A 10,738-nucleotide genomic window follows, 5' to 3' on the forward strand; every position below is an offset into this window, starting at 1 on the left:
TGAAATTCAAAACCCTTTTCGGGTTCCAACAATAAGTAAAGTTGACATCCTGAATTACTTTTGATTGGTTATTATCGAAACAGTAAATAAAGTTGACATCCTAAATTACTTTTGATAGGCTATTATCGAAACAATAAGTAAAGTTGACATCCTAATTTACTTTTGATAGGTTATTATTTTATTTCCTTGAAATTATTCGCGAATAAATACCTAACAATCGCAATGAATTTTACAAAACAATGTAATCCTTTTTTCACAAATATTAGTAATAAATTATCATAAATAAAAATTGTTTTCATTACTTTTTTTCCAAAATAAAAAAAATTTTAATTTATTTTGGATCCTTTTTTTTGGTAAATGTTGTTTTTCTTTCTCCCTTTTTTTTAAAATTTGAATTATTCAAAATTCAAAATGATTACGGTAAACATTCCGAAAGGCAAAAGTTGTTTGTTATTTTAAATATATGCATTTTGAATTGTCATAAAGTTTTAATTATTCAATTCCCAAATCAAAAAATTTTTATACTTTTTAAATTTAGTCTTTTTCTTTTCTCTCTCTTTCTTTTTTTCCATTTCAATTTTTTTTTTTGCCATGTTTTCTTTTCATTTCATTTATTTTTTCCACATTTATTATAAACTTTTTTTTCAAAAAAGTTTTCTTTTATTTTCTCTTTCTTTCTCTTACCTTTTTTTCCTCAATTTTTTTTTTTAAATTTTTTTACCACATATATTTCAAAACATAAATCCATTCTTTTGTTTTTTTTTTTTATTTTATACATTTCAAAATTTTATTCAATTCTTCTCTTTGTAAGTTTACTCGTTAAATGTATACTTATCCAATAGATATAAAGTCAATCTTCAACCAATGAAATGACATTCTTTAAGGCTTTTCTTTTATCCATTCTTATTATGAAATAATCAACTTCTTTGGCTTTCCCGCGGGAAATGTTTGTTTAAGTTTGTGCTAAACGATAGATGTATTATTTGTTTCCACATATTATAATTGATAGATTCACTTCATCTTTTCCTCCCTTTGGACGAAGAAACCGTTTAAAACGATCAAAACTATTATTGTTCATCTTGGGGTGATTTATCTGCATCACAAATCCCGTTGGGTATTATGGCCTATTCGTTTTATCTGGAAAATTTCCTTCCATAAATTATCGTATTTTTGAGAAAATTTCCGATACAATTTTCTCTAATTATTATAACTTATCATTGATAGGTAATTATCATTACCATTATTATAATTACATGATACATATATGTGTTTATATTGATATATAATAGTGGTAAATATTATATGATAATAATGTTATTATCATTAGTTCTTATCAGAGATGAGAATTGTTGAAAAGAAAAAAAAAGAAAAAAACCAAACCGATACATTTAATTTTATATTCTCATATAACTTTTAAATAATAATAAAATACTCTTGCAGGAATAAAATAATTATCATATCTGCTTATCTGTTTTTTATAAGTAAATGAGTTAAAACTGAATGGTTGCTTTTTGAAATTTAAAACTAGTTGAAAAAATCCCACTTAATTAAAGATTTGGTGCAATTGTGTAAACTTTAATTCAGCCAATTGATGGAAAAATGCAATTTGATTTCAATTTAATGATGATAAAATCATAATTAACTCATGCGACTTTTAAATAGTAAAATATCCTTGGAATGATAAAGTGATAACATAAATTGTTAACAATTTCAAGCAATTAAACTGAGCTATTATTGGACAACAATTATATTTCAAATGGAACCGATTAATGTCCAATTATTTAAATACATTAATCTATAGCTAGCAATGAAATAATTGAGTACTTAAGTACTTGATAAAGGAAGAAAAAACATAAATTCTTAGCCACCATCAAGCATGCAAAAAAAAAAAAACAAAAATTTCAGCATATCAAAAGAAAATAAAATTATTTTAGTATAAGCTATTACAGTAATCTACAAATTATAAAATAAGATATTATATCTGTTTAATTATAACTTATCTATATTGCAATCTATTATTGTCAATCTTCACATCGATATATGCCATATGATAAATGAATATAATTTTCACAGCATTTATTAGGTTATCAAAGTACCATATACCAATCATTTTATTTCCATTTTCAGTATTATGAAACATACTTTTTATTCATTGCTTACAGTAACTTATCATGATGCTAATTAATCCTTCTAGTCTTTATCATATTAGATTGAATTATGATAATGGTATTACCTTCTCAACTAGCTTCATCTAATATTGTATGACTTTAAATATCTGAATTATTCATATTTTCTTTTATTTATATCTGAATCATTCATACTTTTATTTCCTTTTTTTTTGAACGATTATTTATATTAGAACAGGAGAAATTTCGAAAATCTCTACTTATAATGAAATTTTAATTCAATGTAATTTGCATATCGAATTAGCTGAATCGCATTGATTTATTCATACCTCAAAGATATTTTCGTGGATATTTCATGGAAAAACTTTGACAAAATTGAAAAAAAAAAGTGTTCTTACATGCTATTTATATATCTGTGTGGGTGTGTGCGGGAGTGTGTGTGTAGGTGTGTGTGTGTGGGAGTGTGTGTGTGAGTGTGTGGGAGTGTGTGTGTGTGTGCGTGGGTGTGTACACCACTTCTTCATATCCATTACATTCCCTAGCGAATGATTGAAATACTTAAAGTGAAGTGCATACTGCCGATTAATGTGAAGGATTTATCAATTGTATGTATCTGTCGGTTTAATGAAAGAGTAGAGAGTTCCGCAAAAACGATTTCGTTGGACAATTTCGCCCTTAAATTGCAATTTTTTTTTCCTAAAAATTTTGTTAAACATTATTGCAAATGATGATGATAATTGCAATGAAGATACAAACAATAACAATAATGATGGTCGATAACTATAATAACAATAATAATGACGATGATGGTGGTGATAATTACAACAATAGCAACAATAATAACAATAATACCAACTACAACAACACGGAGAATAACAACAGTAAAACAGTAACAATAACAAAAACAATAACGACAATAAGAAACGCTAACAGTAACAATGATAATAATGATGATTATAAGATAGTGACAATCATATACAGAAGATAATAATAGTGATAAATGATGGTCGATGATTATAATAATAATAACAATGATAGTGATAATAACTCAATAACAACAAAAAGAATAAAGACAACAACAACACAAACAAGAGCAACAACACGAACAACAACAACAATACAAACAACGACAATAGAAACGACAGTAGTAGCAATGATAATAATGACATTGACAATCAGATAGTGATGAGGGAAGATAATAATAATAATGATAAAAATGAAATGTGTAAGAAGAGACTATTAATTTAACAATGATAATGGAGACAACAAAGGTATCGATAACTAATGATGTCTACGTATGTATGGGAAGTTAATACGTACAAAGTTTATGTATACTATTTATGTTTAGATATATTACATAAAAATTTTAACCAATAATGAGTGTATTGATTGATTCTACAAACGAATGTAAGATTATTTCACGTGTAACCTCAAAAGGCTTGACATATTTCATGTGAATTTTGATGTATTAATTTTAATAAATTGATTAATAAGTGTAATTAAAATGAAACGGTCTTATATATTAACAAATGATATGTAAATTATAATGACATAATGATATCTGATATGTAAAAAAGAAAAACTAGGCAATTACCCGGAATGTAAAAAAATCAATTGCTAAGTAAATGTAATTGAAATGAAATAAATGAAAATTAGCTAATAAATAAATAAATTATACATTAATGGATGATATGTGAATAATAATGATATAATAGTAAACCTAACATACAAAAAAAAAAAGAAAAAAAAAACTAATGCAGTGACCCGAAACGTGAACTGATGTCCAACATTGACGGTGGGATACAAATTTTCATTGATTTTAAATCTGTCGGTATGTCATAGTTATCCATCGCGATTTGATAACTGAAGGAAACAATGACGTGGTGCGAATGAAAGAGTAATATTGCGGATAAAACATGTGACACTGGGGTTAGTAAGCGGTAAAGGTTGCTGATGAGGATGTAGAGATTGATGGTATTTTTGAGAGAACATATTGTTAGAGATTGAAAAGATTTAGCGGAAGTATTAAACCATTGTAACTAAAGTTAGAGATGAGGCAAGGAAGAGGGAGAGATGGATTTGATAAGGAGAGAGATTTTTAGCAGTAAAACTGTCGTAAAATGGAGCAAATTAATGAAACCATAATAGGAGAAAGTTTTTATATTGCCGTTGTTGTTATTATTATTTACTTTTTACTTCTTTGCCTGTTTTAAATACTATCTTTTCTTACGCCCTCATATTTTTAAATTTTTGACATATTTCATTAGTTTCTTTCATGATGTCATAAGGGGATTTACTAAATATTTTTAAGTGTTTGACAGATATGAAATGGATATAAAAAGTTATGAAAATTATTGCAAAGAATTGTTTGTATGTGTTTACTTGAAATTACTATGAAAATATCGATTTTCATGCACGGATATTTTCAGGTTAAATGGCAAATCATTCGACTAGTGCTCTGGTCGCATTTCTTATTGCCATTATTATAATTGCGATTGGCCAAATTATGAAAGTAAGTACTTTCACTCTAACTTTTGTCTTGTTTATAGATAGTGTTAAGGATTGTTTTTCTTAGCTTAGGGCGCTCCTAAGAGAAGTTGTAGCAAAATACTTTGTGATTATTACGAAGTGGTAAGTTCTGTAGCGTTCATGGTCTCTTTTCATTGAAGCCTGCGTTTTGTGGAATTCTTGCCACCAACAAGATTTGACGGGAATTCTTCTTCTAGGCTTTTCAGTGGACCTATTGCCATTTCAATTCGTTTTTATGCCATCGACTCAGCTTACCCTTGTTTTTCTTTTCAGAATGATTTAGCGGCTTCCAAAGCAGGAACGTTGATTGCGGGTGCTTTGGGTTCCTTAGTTTTTGTTTTTTTGCTCACAGCTTTGTCAAATTTTCAAATGTCTTCAATCAGTGAACAAGTAAAAGCTGGACTTACCGAGGTCTTCTTATGTCTGGTGGTTGCTGTTATTGCTTCTGCTACGATTCATCGAGTTGCCATAACGGTTAGTATAATAGTTTGTTTTTTCTCAAGTTTGTTTATCTTGAAAGAGTCTTGGAACAAAATTTTTAGCACTTTGTTTTATCCAAGATCCTAAGGAAATTGCTAATGAGGAAGGGAGAGAGATTTTCAAATCTATAGTTCAAGGAAGATAGGAAATTACGGAGTAGTTGAAATTGGTTAGCACTGACTAGAAATAATTAGGTGAAGATGCTTATTTTATTCAATATTTCGTTTTGAGGACTGGGTTTCAAAGCATTAAGAAGTACCCATCCGCAAGAAAAATATCATTAGTATTAAGGTAAAAGAAAATCCCAAAATTTATGTGTGGTAGTAAGGAATAGAACGCTAGCATCCGGATGAATCGACAAATCCGGATGAATCGGCAAACAAGGAAGTAATGAAATAGCTGGAATCACTGTAAATGTATTTCTTGAGATGTTGACTCATGATCTTTGTTCGCTGCGAGAAGATACCACCTTTGGAATAGAGAAAGGTTTTATCATGGAAATTGAGGGACAATCAAACTTTAAATGTAGCGAAGTAAAATTGATGCAAGTCCCTGTAGTAATATTAAGTTTTGTGTTTCTTGCTATTTCTGTGTAAGTGTTTTCAGGTCTGTCTGCTGTTCTCTGCATTTTTGCTGTTTTTATTAACTGGAATCAGTCAGACGAGGTATACAACGACAGTTGTACAAAATGTTGTGCAACAACGGAAGAAAAAATAGTACAAATTTGACGAATCAGTTAATTTATTTGGTCAAGATTTATTATTTCTTGATTCTGACAATACATTTGCGCTCAGTGTTAAGAAGTGAGACCAGATTCTGAAAAATAGGAGTAAGATTTTGTTACTTGGTATTTATCCCTGAAAGCCTCTAATGAAAGGCTGTCAGTGTTATTGATCCGTAAATGATAAGCAGGGACAACAGTAAGCATAATTTTCTTTACCTTAAGTAGGTTACAGATAATGTCCGGTGGTTTGTTGAGCAGCAGAAGCAAGATTTGCCATATGCGATTTATGCGAACTTAAATTTAAGTCTATGCGTCAAATCCAATAGTTCGTGTACATAGAGCGTTCCAGATCATTCAAGTACGAATGATCTATTAAACATTTGCAGCCGTGATGTTAGTGTTTGTACAACCTCTGCTTAAAGCTCAAAAGACGTGATATACTTTTTTCCTTATATATACCTGGGATTGTTCCTTTTTATATTTCATCTTTAAAATATGATTAGATTGCGGCTATGCACGTTTACTGCGTTATTTTGTTATTTATTATAGGTTGCATCTATGGTAGGAGGTAAATTAATAAACGGTGTCTTAGTTGTTTCGTATTATTTCGCTTATTTAATGCTTCCATATCACCTTACGTTGACATACTTTTGTTACCTTGTTTTGTTTTGTTATAAATGTAAGACACTAATAAATTTTCTTTAATTCGATGATTTCGTCGTATGGATGATTAATAATGATGATATTCATTGGTTATCATCTCATCACTCATCACATTCACCAGTTATTTATTAATTCTTTGGGCAGTGTTTGAAATATCAGTGTGGCGTTAGTTTGTGTGATCAAAACGTTGGCGTAAAATTGAAACAAATGTTGATGACTCATCTTTTGGCTGTCTAACTAAACTTGGTACAACATATAATCTTATTGTGACTGTGTTCTTACTCTACTTAAAAGCTTTTTTATTGTACATATTCAGGGAAATTCGTAACCTTGGCGTCTCATTAACATTCGAGTTTTTTAAAATTGATTTTCAACGATTCGATAACATAATGTTTTATGTTAATTTCATGCCACTGTCAACTGACATAATTTATGTCACAGTAATTTTATGACAACCAATTTTCAGAAAAGAAAAAAAAAAGTCGAACATATCTACTGTGTTATTAAATGTAAATTTTAGATCAAATTCAATGTTTTACAACTGGTAAAATGTACGATGGGAAACGACTCTTCCAAATCGAAATTATCATCTACAGCAACAATAACACATGGAACACCGGGAAGGAAAAAGTTAAGTCTGGGGATCAAACATGGTCCATCTTCATCGGTTATTCAGCGTCATCTAGAAACAGCGCAGAAAAGTCGAGTTTTACAGCTAAGAAATTGTGGCATGAAAATATTGCCTGAACAATTGCAAGAAGTAAACGTCTTTTTTTTTCTTCATTCCTTCATACGATTTTATCCTATCATTTACTGCTAATATCCTAGTAATTTCCAATCACTACTGATATTGCTAGTAGCTAATACTAATACTTGTTGAAGATATTCGTTCGATGTTGCTGCTTTTTTTTTAGCACTTGTAGTATACTCATAGACTCATATACAAGTTACTGATAGATTCATATACAACTTATAGACTCATATACAACTTACTTGTGGACTCATATACAAGTTACTGAGGAAAACTTATGCTATGAAATGGCGTGCGAAGTGGTCGTTATTTCATATTTCTTTATGATATTATTTAACATTTGCCATTGACACATCGTATGAGTGCAAAGGATAGGTTTCATTGGTAATATATGTTTTATATAGATTAAAGGAAGAAAAGGAATTAGATGGATAGGTGCGAAAAATGTTTTTTTTTCCCAATCGGTGTTTAATTTTAGTAATAATTCTTTCATGCTATCATTATTTTCCCAGTGTTAGCTGATTTTTTTCTTTTTTTTGCGCCGAATTCTTTTAAAATAAGCTGTCTTCAAGTTTAAAATTACGTTTAGGTTTGCGAAATTCTTCGAAATTTGGATGTTTCACAGAACAGAATCCGAACCTTACCAACATTTATTGGTTCATTCAATAATCTAAAACAGCTTCATCTTTCCAATAATGAGTTGGAAACATTGCCGGATGAAATGGGTGTTTTGAAGAAGTTGGAAATTTTGGATCTCTCATGCAATCAGCTTAGTTGGCTTCCAGAATCATTGGCTGGTTTGTGCTCGTTGAAAACGCTAAATATATCAAAAAATAAGTTCATACACTTACCCGTTTGTGTATGCCATTTATCGGCACTCAACATTCTTGATGTATCGTCCAATTTTATCGAATTTCTTCCCGATGAGGTCAGTTTTGAATTACTATTTTTTTAATTTCACTTCAGGTCAATTTCTCGTTTGCTAGTGTTACAAATTTCACTCCTCTAAGTTAACAAACAAAACAATTCAAAAACTTAATTAGACTTCGAAGAACTTGAATTTCAATATCATATTTTATAAATAATGCTTAATGAATACTGATTTAGTTTGAAACGCTACATTTTTCTTCTTTCTCTTCAATTTACTGCCACATATAACTGAGGATATTGGAAAGGCTTTGTCTTGGACATTCTTAGAGGTGTAGTTCTCTAAAGAACCCATTCATTAAAAAACGCATCCATAAAAAGTAGCAGGGAAATCAAATGCCAAAAAGGATTCACCGTTTGTTTTTTCCTTTTATTCTTTTCTTTAATTTCAGGTGAAATTTTTGAAAACTTCGGAACTTAATTTGAATCAAAACAGATTGAATTCACTGAATGCAGAAAACCTGGTGCATTGCGAGGCTTTGAGAACACTTAGAGTGGAAGAAAATTGTCTAAATAAAACGGATTTCATAAGTGACTTTCTGATTAATTCCAATGTTAGTCTGATTGCATATGCGGGAAATCTTTTCCAGGAGAAAGATTTCCAAAATTTGCCTGGTTATGAGGAGTATCAAAATAGATACACAGCTACAAAAAGAAAAATGTAATTAGTAAGCATTTCTGCTTCTTCAATATTGTCTTTTACTTTTACTTTTCGATGAGTACACTTAATATTATCATGTTTATAGTTCAGCGATTTTGTGATTTTGAAGAATATAGGATAAAATGTTAGGAATCATAGATGTAGTCTTTTAGGGCTGAAGGATTATTACCTCCTATTTCCCTGATTTCTGTTGAAGTACATTCAACACTTATTCCTCCCTTGCATTGTTTTAATGTTTAAAGCAGTTCACGTCATTCTGTAAATCATAGATGTTTTGCTAAATCGAATTTAGAGTGCTTTCATTTCCTTTCCTTTTTTTTTTGTTTAAATAATCTGCCATTCAGAGTGATTTCTCAACATGTAAATCTATTATGAGTGGTGTTGTCTAATAGGATAATCAGAATATAGGATGGAATTTATTTCAAATGAATAAGGCAACAAGTTTAGTACCATTTTTTGCGAGCAAAGATCATAAAATAGTAAATCTGAGCTTATTTCTGGCAGAATGAAATTTTGCTGTGAAAGATCAGGAAGTAGGTTTACATTAATGATATATTTAACGTAAGACAAATCGTAAGTGTAATGAATCATTCCCTCCTAGAGTACATTATTTATTCCTATTATTAATTTTTTTTTCGGCATTATTATTTCCGTCTTAAATGCTTGATACTGATCACTTTTCTACTTTTCTATTTATCAGTTTCATTGATAATTTTATTCAGGTAAATTTGCTATGTCATGTTATCGAAAATTTCCCATGTAATAATCTGCAATGATACAGTGAATAGTTCGAAGGATTCGATGAGAATTTGATTGGATTGTGACGTAAAATATGATATTGTTATATGAAATTCGACAGGACCAAATGTGAATCACTGATAAATAAAAATGCTTCTTGTTCCAGTAAATTCCGATACACTAATTAGCAAATGATCAACATAAAGTGTGACACAAAGAAGAAAAGATGGAGAGAAATAGAGAGGGAATATAGATATTAATCAATACCACCTCATAATTATTTATAAGGTGATAATGGTGAGTATCTAGATTCTCTATGTTTATCTGTGAATCTATGTCTACTTAAAACTTGTGTTTACCTATGAATCTAATATTGTCGAAGTTCCATGTTCATTGTTAAAATTTTTCAGTATAATAAATACGTCGAAAAAAAAAAATCAACTTTTACTACATCCAAACATTACTAATAGATAGGATATGAAATTAAAGAAAATCTACCTTTTATTCCATTCATAAATTGATTCATTCCATATTTACATCTGTGAACTCATTTTGTACCTGGAATTTCTTGCAAATTGATTTGATCAAATTCTTCATCCTATTATTATGATACCAATCATATCGTTCCATTAAAATCCTCTTCGATCGTTTCATTGATTTTTTAATCAGTAAATTGATCGCATTAATTCATTCATAACAATGATCACTACTAATCCATAAAAACAATTACAAATATTAACTGTAAATATTAGTAAATCCTGATGCTACGTTCCATCTTTCAAAACTATTCCATAGTCTAAACTTTGTTTTGCTTATTTACGTTGTTTAATTTGCTTTATAGCCATAATTCTACATCATTTTACTATTAGCACATTAAACATATAGGAATGTGCGCAATTTACCAACTGCTTTATTTACAGGATTATCGTATATGCGCAATTTACCAACTGTTTTATTTACAGGATTATCGTATATGCGCAATTTGTCAACTGCTTTATTTATAGAATTCATTTCTAATGGCTATTTCAACTCTCAATAATACCAATTTGTGACATATTATAATAAATCTGAAAGAGTTATATATTTTGCTAAAAGATTTCAATTCCTTTTGTTACAAATTAATTTAACCTAATTATTTA

General features: G+C 29.4%; 4 protein-coding genes across 5 annotated transcripts; all 4 read left to right on the plus strand.

Moving 5' to 3' along the window:
• Positions 1–2,850: 2,850 nt before the first annotated feature.
• LOAG_02404 (hypothetical protein) lies at positions 2,851–3,114 on the plus strand (the record flags this gene model as incomplete). Its single annotated transcript, XM_003137942.1, has 1 exon — positions 2,851–3,114. One exon carries the CDS (start codon positions 2,851–2,853, stop codon positions 3,112–3,114), a length of 264 nt encoding a protein of 87 aa, XP_003137990.1.
• Positions 3,115–3,129: 15 nt separating this feature from the next.
• On the plus strand, positions 3,130–3,309 carry LOAG_02405 (hypothetical protein; the record flags this gene model as incomplete). Its single annotated transcript, XM_003137943.1, has 1 exon — positions 3,130–3,309. The coding sequence occupies one exon, from the start codon at positions 3,130–3,132 to the stop codon at positions 3,307–3,309; it is 180 nt and encodes a 59-aa protein (XP_003137991.1).
• Positions 3,310–4,547: 1,238 nt separating this feature from the next.
• LOAG_02406 (keratinocyte associated protein 2) lies at positions 4,548–6,545 on the plus strand. The gene is made up of 3 exons (XM_003137944.2): positions 4,548–4,638; positions 4,929–5,129; positions 5,742–6,545. The coding sequence occupies exons 1-3, from the start codon at positions 4,561–4,563 to the stop codon at positions 5,850–5,852; spliced, it is 390 nt and encodes a 129-aa protein (XP_003137992.1). The 5' UTR covers positions 4,548–4,560; the 3' UTR covers positions 5,853–6,545.
• A 499-nt stretch (positions 6,546–7,044) lies between these two features.
• LOAG_02407 lies at positions 7,045–9,774 on the plus strand (the record flags this gene model as incomplete). Of its 2 annotated transcripts, none has more annotated exons than XM_020446000.1 (3): positions 7,045–7,282; positions 7,863–8,201; positions 9,584–9,774. In XM_020446000.1, 3 exons carry the CDS (start codon positions 7,079–7,081, stop codon positions 9,635–9,637), a joined length of 597 nt encoding a protein of 198 aa, XP_020305720.1. The 2 variants fall into 2 exon arrangements, with proteins under 2 accessions (XP_020305720.1, XP_003137993.1); XM_003137945.1 differs by lacking the exon at positions 9,584–9,774 and adding an exon at positions 8,593–8,865 and having other exon boundaries at positions 7,079–7,282.
• Positions 9,775–10,738: the final 964 nt, after the last annotated feature.

Source organism: Loa loa (genome assembly GCF_000183805.2).
Source record: "Loa loa unplaced genomic scaffold supercont3.151, whole genome shotgun sequence".
In the NCBI taxonomy this organism is placed as follows: domain Eukaryota; kingdom Metazoa; phylum Nematoda; class Chromadorea; order Rhabditida; family Onchocercidae; genus Loa; species Loa loa.

Excerpts from the sequence above, each read along its gene's own strand:
- LOAG_02406 (XM_003137944.2), top strand. The coding sequence starts at position 4,561 with ATGGCAAATCATTCGACTAGTGCTCTGGTCGCATTTCTTATTGCCATT. Across the intron at positions 4,639-4,928 it reads CGATTGGCCAAATTATGAAA|AATGATTTAGCGGCTTCCAA; the intron begins GTAAGTACTTTC and ends TTTTCTTTTCAG. Across the intron at positions 5,130-5,741 it reads TTCATCGAGTTGCCATAACG|GTCTGTCTGCTGTTCTCTGC; the intron begins GTTAGTATAATA and ends AAGTGTTTTCAG.